This window comes from Pyrgilauda ruficollis, unplaced genomic scaffold, assembly GCF_017590135.1.
Source record: "Pyrgilauda ruficollis isolate IOZ18807 unplaced genomic scaffold, ASM1759013v1 scaffold227, whole genome shotgun sequence".
Lineage (NCBI taxonomy): Eukaryota > Metazoa > Chordata > Aves > Passeriformes > Passeridae > Pyrgilauda > Pyrgilauda ruficollis.
This window is the reverse complement of record NW_024522206.1, coordinates 57072-74236: the sequence shown is the minus strand read 5'-3', so window position 1 is coordinate 74236 and position 17165 is coordinate 57072. Positions and strand designations below refer to the sequence as shown.

The 17165-nt window shown below is 44.6% G+C and overlaps 1 protein-coding gene across 1 annotated transcript; it reads right to left on the bottom strand.

Moving 5' to 3' along the window:
* Positions 1–1693: 1693 nt before the first annotated feature.
* On the bottom strand, positions 1694–3891 carry LOC121354239 (cactin-like). Its single transcript, XM_041468678.1, is given in 3 exon segments — positions 1694–1999; positions 2001–3423; positions 3425–3891. Coding segments are annotated over 3 exon segments (2196 nt in total).
* Between the last annotated feature and the right edge of the window lie 13274 nt (positions 3892–17165).

Below are 17165 nucleotides of genomic sequence, written 5' to 3'. Positions count from 1 at the left end.
TGAGCACTAGACATGTCTGGTCAAGATACAGAAAAGGGCTTTCAAACACACTTTTTCACAGATATTTTTAATGTTTCTTTGAAAACTTGTGCTGCATGTTAGCAAGCATGTCAGTTCCTGCCACAATTTGAAATTCTAAAATACTGTTAAAGAGGTTTCTAAGCACTATTTCTAATTCAACTAGAGTTAGGAAATTCTGGTTGTCTACTTGGGTGTTCCTGAAACTTCTAGCTCCAAACTGCAGATGCAAGAAATCTGTATGAGATGAATTATTTTACAACTCATAGTATATACTATCTATCTCATAGTATATCTATCTATATATTTTACAACTCATAGTATATCTATTCTTGGGGAATCCATGAACTCTTTCTGAGAGGCCATAAAAGATAATTATCACCAGGCTGAAGTGCCCTAAACAGATTTGCATTTCCACTGGAAGAAGTATAAGGCTCTACAAATGCAAAAAAAAAAAAAAAAAATAGCCTTGAATGAATGCCTTAAATAACTCTTCCTACAAGGACATCATAATGTCTAAAGTTTATCCTCAGTCATAACTTACATATTGGGACAGCAGCTGGACTTAGTTTTGGTTTTTGTTCTGTACCCCTGAGCTGATTCTCTAATTATGATAGTTCTTCCCTCAGACAAGTGTTAATTTTGCTTTTTTTCCTCTCTGCCTGGGCACTGAGGTTAATTTCTGCTGCTCTATAAAACCTTGTTTGAAATTAGCCAGTAAGACCTAAAGCTATTGGAGGTGAGAGGGACTCAGTGTGTGTGTGCCCATCCACATGTGTGGATGTGTGATAAGTTGCTTAAGCTTCATTTCCTTACAGAAAAAAATAACCTGAGAAAATCAGGCTAAAAATTACTTTAATTGAATAGCCGTAGAAACAGACACTGGATCAATTAAGCAGTGTATTGTTTTAATCGGAGCGGTCTTATCTCTCTAGGAAAAGAACTACATGTCATAGAGTTTAGGCAAATGACTTTTAACAAAACTTAGGATAATTTATATTAAACAATACTAAAATTTTAAATGAATGAACTTTGACAGAAAAAATAATAAACTTAACTTCAACAGAATACCAAACTGATAAAATCTAATTAGTGGTTAGACCTAAAAGTAATAAAAGTTGTTTTGCTAAGATCATGTCAAGTTAACATATTGAAGTTTAATAGCTATAAATGTTTTAACTTATTTTGATACTCTTAATACAAAAGATACTGAGAATTTGAACAATACATGCTTAAAATAAAAACAATGATTTTGCTGAAGGAATTACAAGGAGGGTGTGGTAAAGTCGTAATTTTGTGATGTAGATATGCACATAGATAAGAGCTTAAATTTTTAATTATTATAGTAAAAGCTAGCAGCATTGCAACTGTGTCATGGTGTACACAAACAGCTTTGAATTCCTCCAAAACTGTAAAAAACTGTAAAAATTACTTCCCTTCCCCACCCCCCCCACTACCCCNCCCCCCAAGGTCTCATGGCTAAAACAGCCCTTATTTTATTTATACCAGAGCCTCAGGGTCCTTCATGATAAATACAACAGGGTCCTTCATGATAAATGCAAGGCCTCAGGAACATGCCCTGAGGCCTTGGGGCTCTGCACAGAACAGTGTCTGTGCCATGAGATGATGCCCCCTGCCCACCCCTGACAGGTGTCCAAGGGTGCTGAGCAGCCCCTCACCAATGGTACCGGTAACACTTGAAGTGGAACCAGAGCTGGAAGATGCCATTAGCAAACTGGCAGCGGAAGCCATGGTGGTGGGAATACTCCCACTCCCTATTGACAATCTTGAAGGCTATGTCCTCATAGGGTGGCCCAGCATGGAAGTGCAGGATGGCAAAGTCCTTGTTGTCCTGGCAGGCCTCCAGGAAGTACTTGGGCATCGAGTACTTGTCAATGAGGTTGGGGTAGAAGATGTTGAACTTATAGCCCTGCATGGTCTTGGGTGGGGAGTTGTCAACGTCATAGTGGGTCAACAACACACTTGTTCCACTGGAAGCCTGTGTGCACACGGTTGAAGAAGCGGGGCTTGCGTGGCCGGTACTTGTCAGCCCACAGACAGGCCTTGCCTGTGAGCAGCATCTCCACGCTGAACTGTGCCTCGTCCGCATCCATACCCTCCTTAGCCTTATCGAAGAAGATGTTGGTACTCTCAGAAGCATCACCTGTTACCTGGAGCTGCTGGCGCAGGAGCAGCAGCTGGTGTGTGTCCTCCTCGGCCTCCAGCACATGGGCATTGAAGGGCAGCTCGTTGGGGCCCAGCAATCGGGGACTGTACTTGCCTGCATCATAGTCATCCAGGCTCTGCTGGATCAGATCCTCCTCCATCAGCACAGCCTCCCCCTCTGCCTCTGTGTCCTGCTCTGGCTCTGAGGATGGGCTTGGCTGTGCCTCCAGACTCTCCTTGGGATCCAGCCTGTTGCTGGGGGAAGCTGGCTCCTGCTTGATGATGGGGAAGAGTGGTTCACACTCCACACGCTGCTCTTGTTTCTGCTTGTAGAGCTTCTGACGCAGCATGTCCTGGTGCTGCTCCTGTAACCTGGCCTGAGCCATGTAAGCCTTCAGCTGCTGCAAAAGGCTCTCCTGGTACCCAATGTCCAGGTTGGGCCCTCTTGCCTGGATCTTGCTCTCAATGCTGTGGTACAATGCTTGCAGCTGGTTGTATGTCTTCCCCTTGAACATGGACTGCACATCTGAGCTGACCAAGGCATTGACACCATCACGACGCTCCTCTGGTCTTCCTTTCCTAGAGGCCTCTGGCTTGCAGAGCTTGGCTATCTCATCCTCTGTGATGATGGTCATGTCCCTCCAGAAGTCCGTGTTCTTCCCTTGCTCCAGCTCTGTGTACACCTGGATGTCCTCCACCAGGTCCTCCATGTCAGAGACAGTCAAGTCATTTAGGAAGTTGTAGGGCTCATGCATCTTCACAGCCAGGTCATTGTCCTCTGTGCTAATGTACTTGGCCAGAAGATCAGTGGGTTTCACCCTCCCATCCCAAATCTGGATCTCAGACCTCAGCTTGGCGTGCTGCAAGTGGAAGTTGTCCTCCTGCTCTTCCCATGTTTTGAAGTGCTCTGCCTCTTTCTCCCGCTGCTGCATCTCCAGCTCCTGCATGGCTTTTTCCTGCTCCCGCTCCAGGCGCATCTTCTTCACCTTCTGCAGCTCCAGGCGATTGTCCTCCTGGATTTGCTTGATCCTCTCCTTCAGGTCCTTCTCATCCAGATGGCTGATCACTTTCTTTTCCAGTGCCTTGCTCCAGATAAATGTGCCAAGCAGGTTTTTGTTCCCAAAAGGTTTGTCAGTGTTGGTGTAGCCTGTGTACTCCTCACCCCGGCCCATCTTCTCCCGTTTCTTTATCTCCTTGGCCTCCTTCTTGGCCAGCCTCTGTGCTTACTTCTCCTTGGGCCTTCAGAAGAGCTGCCTGTTTCTTCTCCTCTTCCCTCAGGCTCAGCTGCTGCCCCAGCTCCTCCCGGGGACACGGTGGGGCAGGGGAGGTGATGGAGGACACAGAAGACTTGGATCCATCCCTCCTGTGGTGCCACTCCTGGCCCCGTGCTGCCCTCTCCCACCCGCGCTCCAGGCTGGAGCCGGAGGAGCAGCCCCAGGACCATGAGCACTGTTTCCTCTGGTCCTGGTACTGGTCCTGGCTGTGGTGTCTTTTCTTCTTTTTCCATTTCTGTCTGTCATTGCCAGAGTCCGAGCCAGATCTTGGCTCCTGGTGCTGACTCCAGCTCTTGCTCTTGCTGTGGTGTTGCTGCCTGTGGCTCCCGGACCTCAAGCGCCCCTGATCCCGCTCCTGCTCCCATTCCTTGTCCAGGTCCCTCTCCTGCTCTGAGTGGTTACCTCGGGCTGGGCTGCACAGCCTGGAGCCCATTGGCAGCAGCAGCTCCACCCCAGCGCCTTGCTGCTTGGGTCCTGCTCTGCTGGCCAGTTCCTGTCTGTGCTTGTTTCGTATTGTCTCGCAGGTGGTCATAGCTGTAGTCTTTTGCCACTTTGTTGTCTTGGCTTGAAAAGACAGGTGTTTGCTAAGGAAAGTAGGAACCTCTCTTGAAATGGAAAATGTAAATCCTCTCCTTCTGAATTATTATAATTTTAAAATTAAGGGGCTCTCAGGCAAAAATATGGGAGTAGGAATAATAGGTTTTTTAGAAAAAAGTTAAAATATAGTAACACAAAACAACACTGACAGAGTCAGACTATGAACTGAAACCATGTGGGTCAGGGTGTTGGTAGCAGTCTCATTAAGTGGTAGCTGCAGTGCTTCTGGAGTGATAGATGTGCTTCTGTTGAAGCAGTGATCCTGTAGAAGGGTGTTGTTTTCCTCTGAAGATCCAGTGATGTAGATGGGTCTGGTCTTCTCGGAATCCAGTGGAAAGACAGCTGCTCCTCTCGGAAGCCAGTGGGAAAAGGCTGGCTGTGGTGTTCCAAATCTCAGATTATATCTAGGTAGGAATGCTTGGCTCCTCCTTCTGGGCAGAGCATCTCCCAATGGGATGATGTAATTTTATCAGTGACACTCAATTGTCCATTAACAGAACATATTTCCTGTAGGGCCCCTGGAGGGAAGCTTGGCTCTGGAAGGGATAAAGAAAAATTGCCCCACCTGGTTATAGCAGATGGCCCGATTAATGGAAGATAACTGCCTCACTTCTAGCAGATACCAGTAGAATGCACACCCCAAGCCACATCCTGCATTTGCAACCTAAGACATTTGTAAATTCAGTTTCTGAGTTTTGTCTCACTGCAGGCTGTGGCTCACAGCACACCTTACTGCAACACCAAGGTATTCACCCAGTTATGTTTGGTGGTGTTTCTTTACTATGTATTGTCCAAATTTACAGACCTTTGTCCAATCTGTCATGGACTGAGAACTGCCAGAACCATTACTGCAAACTCTACTTTAAATGCCCAGACTTATTATCATATGAAGTAAAATTGTTTGCAAGCAAATGTGGTTTTTTGCTAACAGACCCATAGAACTGGGGTAATTTCAGCAAACTTTTTTCCTTTTAGTATGACTATAGATGATTTTATATAAATGAGTCAAATATGGTTTTAATATTTTAAATTACTTATACTTCAATAGTTATTAGCTGGTTAACTTTTTTTCTCCAAGAGGGATATCAGAGTTACTCTTTTTTTCTGGTAATGTGGAGCTGATGGAATTGTAGCTTAATTCCCTGCCTTAGCCATGAAGGATGATCCCAGGATGCAAAGCTCTGGCATGGGTAAAATGAATTCCTCACTGGGGATAGTCTGCAAGGCATATGCTCCCAAGTTGGTTAAATGTCTCAAATAACATCTCCCTTGCTATTTGACTGGGGGAAACAGCTTTGGCTCTCTTTGCAGGGGCTCTGATGATGTGTGTCAGTGGGGAAGTTTGAGGAGGTAAATGACCACAGTTCATCAGCAGTTCTTTTACATCATGTTTCTGATCAGTGGGTATGCTTCTCCTGATGAGCTGCAAATGTGTACTTAATATTATATTAGCTATTAAATCCCAAAGTCAACAGTTTCCCTGGTAAGTTCAGAACATTTAAAAAATTACTATGTATTTTAAAAAAAGGAATATTTTTTTTTTTCAATGTAAAAGAAACCTTATTAAAATATTTACATATATTTTAATGATGCTGTATTGTTTTCCAAAAGCAGTGATCAGCTGTGATGGATATGTTTGTTTGTTGTCATTCTCCACCCCCTGTAGCCTCCAATTCCTGTCCAAGAGGAGAAAGTGTTTTTCCTTTTCCAGGATCTGGAGAAGGCCCAGACTTTTAATGCACTGTTAAAAGCCTGCATTGGAGCCTGGGGGCCTAAAGCAAATGTGGAGGCTTTGGGATATTGTGGTCTCCTTGCAGTGTGGTGAAGGGAATTGTCATGAGAATATCCCATCTCCTGCCTGTGGAACACCAAGAGGAGAGACCCCTTGGTACTTCCTGTAGCTGCCAGCCTGCTTAAACCCTTCAGCAGGAGAGAATGAGCACCTCTTTTTGTGTGCCACCCTTCTCGTCCTCTCTGTCACAGTGTAAGAGATTTGCAATAATAACTCTGCCCGGCCTGTTGACTGTTGGGTTTGTAACATCTAGATTTGGACTTTTTATGAAGCTCATCAGGCTTAATTCTTGAGTCCAGATAATGGATTGGTGTCCCCATGGTAGTGACATGAGCTTGCTGAGGAAATGACAGTGCTCTTACAGTAGGCAATGAGAGGCCTGATCCCACTTGAACAGGGAGAAGCTTCCCTGTTGACCTCACTGTGGACTGAATTAGTCTCCTGTCGTAGGTTACAATATAAAGATGTATTCCATTCCCATCCTCAAGAGCTGTTGAAACCAGGAGGGGCATTGTTTTTTCCTTATCTCCTATTAATGGGCCCATCAATGCCTTGCCACATGACTCAGAGATAACTCCCTCCTGGAGCCATTACTGTTTAATTGGTAATGAAGGACCCACCATGTGACTCAGAATGATATCAGCCCATTGTGAGATGCTCTGCCCAGGGAGCCCATTGTGGGATGCCCTGCCCAGGGTTGGGTTGGGGGGGGGGGGGTGGCTAACCATCCCCACCTGGATATAATCTGGGGTTTACGACAGAACAAGCAGCCCTTACCCACTGGTTTCCAGAGAAGAGCTACATCTAGCAGGGTTTCAGGTTGTATTCTGACCCTGTCAGTGGTTTTTCTTTTGTATTATAGCATGTGTCAAGAGCTGTTGAAACCAGGAGGGGCATTGTTTTTTCCTTATCTCCTATTAATGGGCCCATCAATGCCTTGCCACATGACTCAGAGATAACTCCCTCCTGGAGCCATTACTGTTTAATTGGTAATGAAGGACCCACCATGTGACTCAGAATGATATCAGCCCATTGTGAGATGCTCTGCCCAGGGTTGGGTTGGGGGGGGGGGGTGGCTAACCATCCCCACCTGGATATAATCCGGGGTTTACGCCAGAACAAGCAGCCCTTACCCACTGGTTTCCAGAGAAGAGCTACATCTAGCAGGGTTTCAGGTTGTATTCTGACCCTGTCAGTGGTTTTTCTTTTGTATTATAGCATGTGTTTTGGTTTTTTCCCTTTTCCTAATAAATTGTATTTCTGACTTGGAGTCTCTCACTGGTTTTGCTGTCAAACCAGAACAGCTCCCAAGTAAATGTCAGCTCCTCTGAAGCAGCAGTCAGCTGTTTTAGTGCTGCAGGAAGGATAATTTATAAACAAATGGTGTTTTACCCCAATTTCAGGCTGGCAGCAAGTTCTTATATCCCTACAGGAACAGAGGGTGTACTCACCAAATGAGTGTTGTGAGCAAGTATAAAGACGACAAGTTGTCAAATGGATCTTTGCTGCCTAAGAGGAAGGTAAATAGTGAGCAGGAGAAAAATGGATGTGTAGTTGTGCCTTGGGAATGTGCAAGCATTCAGTGAGCAGCTGTGCTGTTCTGAGCACGCCAGGGCACTGCCCTGTGCTGTTTGATCTGGTCATGGTGTGCAGCCTAAGTGGTGGGTAGTTGTGCCTTGGGAATGTGCAAGCATTCAGTGAGCAGCTGTGCTGTTCTGAGCACGCCAGGGCACTGCCCTGTGCTGTTTGATCTGGTCATGGTGTGCAGCCTACCCCCCCCCCCCCCCCAGCAGATGTTTAGAGGTCTGCCATAAACTTTATTGGGACCTTGGGTGCTTTTAGGGGAGTAGAAATGAGGATGGTCCTGACAGTGCTGTTAAACTTGAGCTGGTATGTCCCAAGTGGTGAGTCATGACTTCTGATGGGTTCTGAAAGATTTCAAAGAGGTGCCAGGTTGTTTGGGCTCAGGTGCAGCACTGCCTGCAGCGAGTCTGTAGTGTTCCTGCTCCAATGTGGTGTCACTAACCTCTAGGTTTTTGGTTGGGTTTTTTTTTTTGTTTTTTTTTTTTTTTTTAATAATGCAAAAGGGATATTTGTGGAGTTTTGAGCTTCTTTCTGACTTAGGTTATTTGTTGATTTTGGAAGCTGTAAACAATAAGCACAGGGGTAAGAATCAGTATCTAGAACAGTGTTTGTGTGGAGGGAGAAAGGTTCAGTGGCACAGAGCTGGCTGAAGAAGTTGATACTTTTTCCATGTGGCTGCTCTAGGCCATGTGATTCAGGCCTCTAGAATCACCAGGTCTGTAGTAGTTGATTTTTTTCCCTGGGTAAAAGGGATGAGAAGAGGCTTTAATTACTGGCTGAAAATGTTTAAACTGGCATGAGAACATCTACGTGCATTTAATGGTAGGAGCTCAACACCTATGGGGTTGGGAGAAGGTCAGCTTTGCATTTGGCGTTTGCAGCTGGTTCTTCTCTCTGCCACCCTACACTGCTGCCCATGAGGGTTGTGTAAAAGCTGCTGAGCCAGAGGTGGGTTGCCATGTCTGAAAGACTGAGACGTGATGGTCATCCCTGCTTGTTTCTTTGACATCACAGGCAGGAATAGATCCTTGTGGTGTTTTTTGGTTTTTTTGGAAACTGACCTCATGAGAAATTAAGACTCAGTGGAAAGACCATTTAGCTATATAAAGTGGGAAGTTGCAAACCGTATGAAGGAGTGTAAGAAGATAGAAATACTTCCCAGGACACTTGTGCATTTGAGAGAAAGGAAATCACTGACTGATTAATTCTGTCTCGAGAGAAAAGGGTTTTTTCCTAAGAATTTGGTAATGTCATGTAGTAATTACATCTGTAAAGTGGTACAGGAATGCTGTGTATTAAGGTCTTTAAATTAAAATATGATTTTGTGATTCAGAGATTTTTATGAAGCTGTTACTAATAGGTTAGTTTAACTACTGTTAGGGATATGATAGAAATTCGTGCCTATGAAATATAGATATATGTATTAAACATGCTATTAAAGGGGGGACCAGGGTTTAATCCTAGGATGATGAAAATGCAGCTGGCTGACAAGGGTGGAACTCGACATTAACATCTGACGGAAAACTTGGCTGCACAGGAGATGGTCGTTCACGGTGGCAGGTACCCGAGGATGCCCAGGGATGATGGCCCATGAAGATACACATCCTAGATAACCAGGGCCATCAACACCTTCCACCTGAAAACAGGATTCCGGGAATCAGAGGAGGAACATTTGTCTCTTCCTGGACAAGGTTTTGTGCAGCTTTGAGTGAAGAAAGAAACCAACATGAATATCATGAACTTTGAAAGGAGAGAAAGAGACTCTGCTGCGGGCAAGAAAAAGAGTATAAGAACTGTCCCTGCGTAGCAGCCAGTGTGGACAGAGGGGGATTTGGTGCGATAGAGGCCAAATCTGTGTTCACCCAGCTTGTATCCCAGGATCTGCGCTGTCATTTTTGATTGGTGGCTGTTGGGACTGTAATATGGTTGCAAATAAATTTTTATTTTTTATTACGATTGGGTCAATTTTTATCTATAACAATCTTGGTGACGTAGCCCGATGTGATCTGATATCAGATTCCAGGGTCCCCTCCCCAGGTCCGGGCTGCGCCCCGCTGAGTTCAGTGGCTGGACAGGATTGGGAAAAGCCCAACAGAACCACTCAGATAACACGAACTATTAGCTAAAAGCCACAATCGAAAGGTTAAAAACGGGCCCTGAGCTCTCAGGAAAACGGAGTAAATTCTCCAAAGGCAGCAAAATTTTTCACTCATAAAACTACGTGTACAAAGATTCCACATATGAAAAAGGACCGTAAGTATCGTGTGGTTGAGTGGGGTGAGATCGAATGTGTGTGTGAGACGTAATATTATCATGAAGCGAGTGTGGACCCCAAGGTCGTAAGGAAAGTGTTCGTTCGCAGGGGAAGCGGGTGAAAAACACATTAAAAGCACACACATACACCAACCCAAAATCCCGGGAATTGAGGGAGGAAAGGGGGGATGTTTTTTGATCACGGGCTGGATCACAGGGAGGACGAAGGTTAAGAAAAATTCTCCAGATGTACTCGGGAAGGGACCCGGATTCTCCAGTGGGAGCCATTTTACTAAAAACGCAATTTGTGGCTAAATCCTGGGAGGACATAAGGAGGAAATTGGAGAAGCTGGAAAATTGGCAGGAAAGAACGTTACAGGAATTGTTGCGGGAGGCTCAAAAAGTCTATATGAGGAGGGAGGATGAAAAGCAGAAAGCACAGGCAAAGGTCCTAGTGGCGGTGGTAAGGGAAGCACAAAAACAGGAACAGGACACAAACGGGAAAACAGGTCAGGCACAAAAAGCCTCCGAGAAACCCACGTATTCACCAAGGAGGCCTGTGCCCCGACTGAGAGAGGCGCCAGAGTGCTATTACTGCAAGCAAAGAGGTCACTTTAAGAGGGAATGGAAAAAGAGAATGAAGGATGAGAAACTTTTTCAAGAAGACTAGAGGTGTCAGGGGCTTTTTAACATGGGGTCTGTAACACCAAAGGAGCCCTTGATAAAACTAAAAATAGGACCCCACAAGCAGGAACTGGTGTTTTTGGTAGATTCAGGGGCCGAAAGGAGTACTGTCCAACACCTACCACTGGGGTGCTCAAAGAGCAAGGATTGCATGATGGTAGTCAGGGTGAAGGAGGAACCTTTCAAGGTACCGGTAATTAAAGATGTGGAAATCGAGTCCGAAAATAAATTGTGTTTGGGGAATATACTGTTGGTGGAAGAAGCAGATTATAATTTGCTGGGGAGGGCTTTAATGGTGAATTTGGGTATTAGTCTAATTGCACAAGACTCTCAACTTATGGTAAGCTTGTATAAACTCACTGCTGAGGACAAGGGAAAAATAAACCCTAAAGTGTGGCACACAAAGGGGGAGGCAGAGAAGTTGGAAATGGAACCTATACACATAGAAATTGAGAAACCAGAAGACCTTATTAGGGTCAAACAACATACAATACCCATGGAGGGAAGGTGGGGGTTAAAACCAATAATTGAGGATCTAATAAAAAAGGGCACCTTGGAGCAGTGTATGTCTAGATATAATGCTCCCATTCTTGTGGTCTGTAAACCGGATGGGAGTTATCGCTTGGTGCAGGATCTAAGAGCTGTTAACCAGCAAACAAAAACCTTATTTCCCACCGTCTCAAATCCCTATACACTCCTCAATAATGTGTCACCTAATGATATCTTGTATAGCGTAATAGACCTGAAAGATACCTTTTGGACTTGTCCTGTAGCACAGGAGAGTCGGGACTATTTTGCATTTTAATGGGAGGACTCAGAAATGAACGTAAACAACAACTTAGGTGGACCTCCCTCCCTAAAGGGTTTGTGGATTCACCAAACCTGTTCGGTCAGGCTCTCAAGCAATTGAGTGAGTTTGTCCCGATGGAGGGAACAAAACTATTACAATATGTAGATGACTTACTAATAGTGGGTCCTAATGAAGATGGGGTAAGAGCAAACACAATAGCTCTCCTAAACTTTTTAGGGGATAAAGGCTTAAAGGTTTCAAAATCCAAGCTGCAATTCACAGAGCCCAAGGTGAAATATTTAGGACACTGGTTGGTGAAAGGTAAGAAAAAGCTAGACCCTGACAGGGTGGCAGGGATCATTGCATTACCCTCCCCTCAGTCAAAAAGGGAGGTAAGACAAGTACTTGGGCTTCTGGGATTCTGTAGACAATGGATCGAGGGGTGCTGTGAGAAAGTAAAATTTTTATATGAAAAACTAACCACGGACAAACCTAAATGGACTGAACCGGATGAAGAAAAATGTAGAGAATTAAAGGAGGCTCTCATAGTAGCTGCAGTACTGAGCCTGCCAGACATAAAGAGACCCTTTCAGCTGTTTGTGCGTGTAAGTAATCATACCGCTTACAGGGTACTAACAGAGGATTGGGCGGGATCAAAGAGACCTGTGGGTTATGTATCTAAGCTCTTGGACCCTGTCATTCGGGGATGGCCCACATGCTTAAAAGCTATTGTGGCCATGGCTGTGTTAGTAGAAGAAGCCAAAAAGATAACTTTTGGGGCACCTTTGGTAGTGTATACTCCTCATAATGTGAGGAGCATTTTACAGACAAAGGCTGAAACATGCCTCACTGATGCACGACTTCTTAAATACGAAGCTATCTTAATACATTCTCACGACCTGGAGCTCAGAACTATGGCAGCACAGAATCCAGCTCAGTTTCTATATGGGGAAACTTTGGGGAAACCCACTCATGATTGTGCCACAATTGTACAATTACAAACCAAGATAAGACCTGACCTAGAAGAAGAAGAATTAGAAGGAGGGGGAAAATGGTTCGTAGACGGATCTGCAAGGGTTATTGAGGGAAAAAGGAAATCAGGATATGCAATAATAAATGGGGTAACCAGGGAGACGGTGGAATCAGGACCTCTAAACGTGGGGCGGTCGGCACAGGCATGTGAATTTTATGCAGTACTAAGGGCTTTATGGAGACTAAAGGGTCAAAAGGGGACTATCTTCACAGACTCGAAGTATGCCTACAGGGTGGTTCACACTTTTGGTAAGATTTGGGAAGAAAGAGGTCTAATTAACACAAAAAGGAGGGGGCTGATGCATGAGGAATTAATAAAACAAATTCTAGAGGCTATCTGAGGGCCAGAGGCAATTGCTATGGTCCGTGTAAAAGGACACCAAACGGGAGCACAATTTTGAACAAGAGGAAACAATTTTGCAGATCAGGAGGCTAAAAACGGGGCACTCCTACAGGTAAACACTCCGGAGATTTGTGAGGGGGAGATTCAGAAGTATCCTCCACAACTCTCTCAAAAGGAGATTGAGGGGTACGAAAAGATCGGAGGAAAATTAGACAGAGGTAAGTGGAAATTACCAGATGGAAGGGAATTACTATCAAAGAAATATACTCGGAAAATTTTGAGAAGGTTACATTCACAAACTCATTGGGGGGCCCAGGCTTTAGCAGAACAATTTTTAAAATTCAACAGGTGTAAAGGGATATATGAATTGGCAAAACAGGAAGTACAAGGGTGCATGATATGCCAAAAAGTGAATCAGAGCTGAGCCAGGCAAGTAGCACTAGGGAGCTGACCAGTAGCGTACAGACCCTTTGAGAGGACCCAGGTGGATTTTACCGATCTACCGAAGATAGGTAGGTACAGGTGTCTGCTAGTAATAGTAGACAAACTGACTCACTGGGTGGAAGCATTTCCAAGTTCCAGGGGTACTGCACAAGTGGTGTCTAAATTGTTGCTAGAGGAAATTGTGCCCCGGTATGGACTAGTAAAATACATAGATTTGGATCAAGGCACACACTTCACTTCTAGGGTGATAAAACAAATGACTGAAGCTTTAGGGATCCGATGGGAGTACCATACCCCATGGCATCCTCAGAGTTCTGGACAGGTTGAACGAATGAATCAAACCCTAAAAGCGCAATTATCCTAATTGATATTAGAAACAAAAATGTCTTGGGTAAAGTGCCTCCCTCCAGCCCTGCTAAATATTAGAACACTGCCCCACTCGGAGACCAGAATATCACCCTTTGAAATGCTATATGGGATACCCTATGAACGCGGGATGCCTGTAGGGCATCCTAAAATAAAGGATGGGCAAATAAGACCATATCTCATAGCAATAAAAAAAAATCTGCAGGAACTGTGGAAACAAGGTATCATAATGCAAGGTACTCCACTAGGCTTTGCTATACACCCCATCCAGCCAGGAGATTACGTCCTTATAAAAACTTGGAAAGATGTACCGCTATCCCCACATTGGGAAGGGCTGTTTCTTGTTCTTTTAACTGCATAACTAGATACAGCAGTGCAAACGGCAGAAAAAGGCTGGACTCACATATCGAGGGTAAATTGAGTGGAACCCTTAGCAGAGACACCAGAGTGGGAGGTTGTTTCACCTCCTGGAGACTTGAAGCTCACACTGCGTCAACCAAGATAATGACCGAGAACGACCTGATAAGATGTCAAGAGTCTGACTGTCCGTGCTATCTGTTCGCTCAGTCCAAGTGTCTGTATTGTAATGAAGTGTGGGTGGTGCATTGCGAAAGGGGGATCTGACCAAGGGGTTTGTGTGATAAGTGTTTTGATAACAAAGTGCGTCTGACTAACCTGATCCTGACGCTCGTCACAGAGCTGCAGGTGATTGAAGCTGATTCACTAGTGTGGTTTCGGCTTTTCCAAAACGGGGTAAGGGGAAAATTGCAATCTCGAGCCCAAGTCTTAGCAGTTGAGTGCTGGAGATTAAGCAAAGTACCTTGCAGTGCCTTCCCGGTAAAACTCACACGGTGGGGTGTGTTTAAATGGAGATACATGGCTCGATCAGAATATGACCTCCAGAATATTCATTCCTGCTGCCAAGAAGACGGTCTTCCCTGCCGCTGGTGGCACCCCAGCAGGCATATGTAGAGGCAGAGGAATGATAGTGGGAGTGGTGCTGATGAGCTTGAGTCTAGTCACGTGCCTCAGGACCAGCACACACGTCGAGAACCAGGCTAGCCTGGAACAGCGGGACCCCAACCACGAACGTGGAGTCTGCACACTGATCCTCCAGGAAGGACGGGGTGAAGCGGAGGTTTCAGCCTACCTAACCTTGGGAGGATGTGAACAAGGCACTGAAAGCAGGTATTGTTTTATTAATGGCACTTGGTACGGGGTCTGTATTATAAAGGGAAAAGAAGTCTGCATACTGCAGAGGACCACGTCTAAGGAGGGTAAGTCAGAACACACGAGGCGAAAACGGAGTATCGAATCTATAAAGATACCCATCTGTGATAAATGTAATCGTACTCTTTGGACCGGGGGAAAGATGGAGTCAGTTTTTGTTGGATACTATCAGGTAAATAAGCTGTGCTATGATAATGACCAATTAGAAATGTGTGCAATAGGGGTAAGACTTATTGGGTGAGGAAGAATTTAAAATATGAAAATAAGCTTCCTCTTAAAAAGGAACTGGTTATCATTGATCTACTTGAGGACCATGATGACCAATCTTGTCTACAATACGATAAAACCTTCTGCTTCTCTAAAAACAGGGAAGGGGTGGATCCGGAAAGTAAAATACAGCAGGTTGCACAAGAATTGAAAAGACAAGAATCAGAAAGGAGAAAACAAAGGGTAGAGCAAGAAAGATTAAAAACTTTAAGCGAACAGTATGATCAATTGGAGAAACAATATAATTATTTTGGTTTACCTGTATCTGACAAGAATCTGTTCATAGACCTAATGGAAAAAATTGCCACAGAGTTAGGTTTGTCAAATTGTTGGATTTGTGGGGGGCTGAAATCAGCGGAAGAATGGCCTTGGAAAGGTGAAGGGTTAACCCCAGAGCAATTACTAAAATGGGATAACACAAAAATCTCAAAATTAATACAACGACCTGCGGGATGGGTCTTGGACAAACGAGAAATTGGGACGATTTGCATAAGTCGAGAGGGGAAGGAATATACTGAAGTGGTAGGTTATACCCCTTGCATCTCCACTCTGCCTGTAAATTCGGACACAAAAAGTAAAAACTGGCAGCCAGAGCCCCCTTCAGGGTATTGGAGTCAAGAAAAAGATAACAAATGTGAGTGGATGAGAAAATAGGGCTCTGTTGGAATAAAATGGCTGGTGCTAACCCTTACCAATCTTTGAAGGAACTAAGAGATTACTGTAATGGGCCAGGAAATGGGAATAGTAATTGGAAAGCACCTAATGGTATTTACTGGATTTGTGGAAAGAAAGCCTATAGTGAATTGCCTTGGAAATGGAAGGGGTCGTGCACTCCGGGACTGATTAGACCAGTTTTCTTTACCTTACCTCGATCAGAAAGCAGCTCCTTGAGGGCTCCGTTATATGAGATCCTGGACCACCAAAAGAGGGAGGTAAGAAAGACATTTCCTTTATTTGGGGGTAACCAAAAATGGGGGGAAGAGGAGTGGCCGGCACAATGCATTATTGAATATTATGGGCCAGCCACTTGGGCTCAGGACGGTAGCTGGGGTTATCGTACCCCAATATATCTCCTGAACCGGCTGATTAGACTCCAAGCAGTGGTGGAAATTGTCTCAAACCACACCGCAGATGCTCTCGAGTTGCTGTCAAAACAGCACTCCCAAATGAGGGCTTTTGTTTACCAAAATAGGATTGCCCTGGACTACCTACTGGTAGGGGGAGTCTGCGGGAAAATTTAACAAATCAGAATGTTGCATTGATGATTACGGGGAGACCATCCGAGGTCTAGCCGCTGAGATCAAAAGAGTGGCTCATTTACCCATCCAAAAATGGAATTAAATTTTGAATGCTTCCTGGTGGGACAACTTATTTAATGGCGCTTGGTGGAAGAAATTAATATTCTTTATACTCTGCTCCGTAGCAGGAATCATCTTCTTACCCTGCCTGATTCCTTGTTTTATTAGACTAATACATTCGGTGGTACAAGGTATGCAAATTGTAGCTATGCCTATTGAGCCAGAGTGCACGACCAGAAAAACAAATCCAGTTTCAAATATTATGAAATTAGAGGAGAAAGATCCACACAAGTGGGCTGCAAACAACTTAGTGAAATTTGAAAAACAATTAAATGATAATGAATAAGAATATCAAAACTATCAAGAGATACCTCAGGAGGATTAGGAAAATGAGACTATCTAGATACAAAAAGTGTTGTATTATAATGGATGCATTGCTTAAAATTTATGGGAAACGGGTATTAAAAGTTGGCTAAAAATAAAATACATAGAAATATTTTTAGAAAACGGCACGAATTAATGTGTTCATAAAGAAGGGGAGGGAATAGTTAGGGATATGATAGAAATTCATGCCTATGAAATATAGATACATGTATCAAACGTTATTAAAGGGGGGACCAAGGTTTAATCCTAGGATGACGAAACGCAGCTGGCTGACAAGGGTGGAACTTGGCATTAACATCCGAAGGAAAACTCAGGAGATGGTCGTTCACAGTGGCAGGTACCCGAGGATGCCCAGGGATGATGGCCCATGAAGATACACATCCTAGATAACCAGGGCCATCAACACCTTCCACCTGAAAACAGGATTCCGGGAATCAGAGGAGGAACATTTGTCTCTTCCTGGACAAGGTTTTGTGCAGCTTTGAGTGAAGAAAGAAACCAACATGAATATCATGAACTTTGAAAGGAGAGAAAGGGACGCTGCCACGGGCAAGAAAAAGAGTATACGAACTGTCCCTGCGTAGCAGCCAGTGTGGACAGAGGGGGTTTGGTGCGATAGAGGCCAAATCTGTGTTCACCCAGC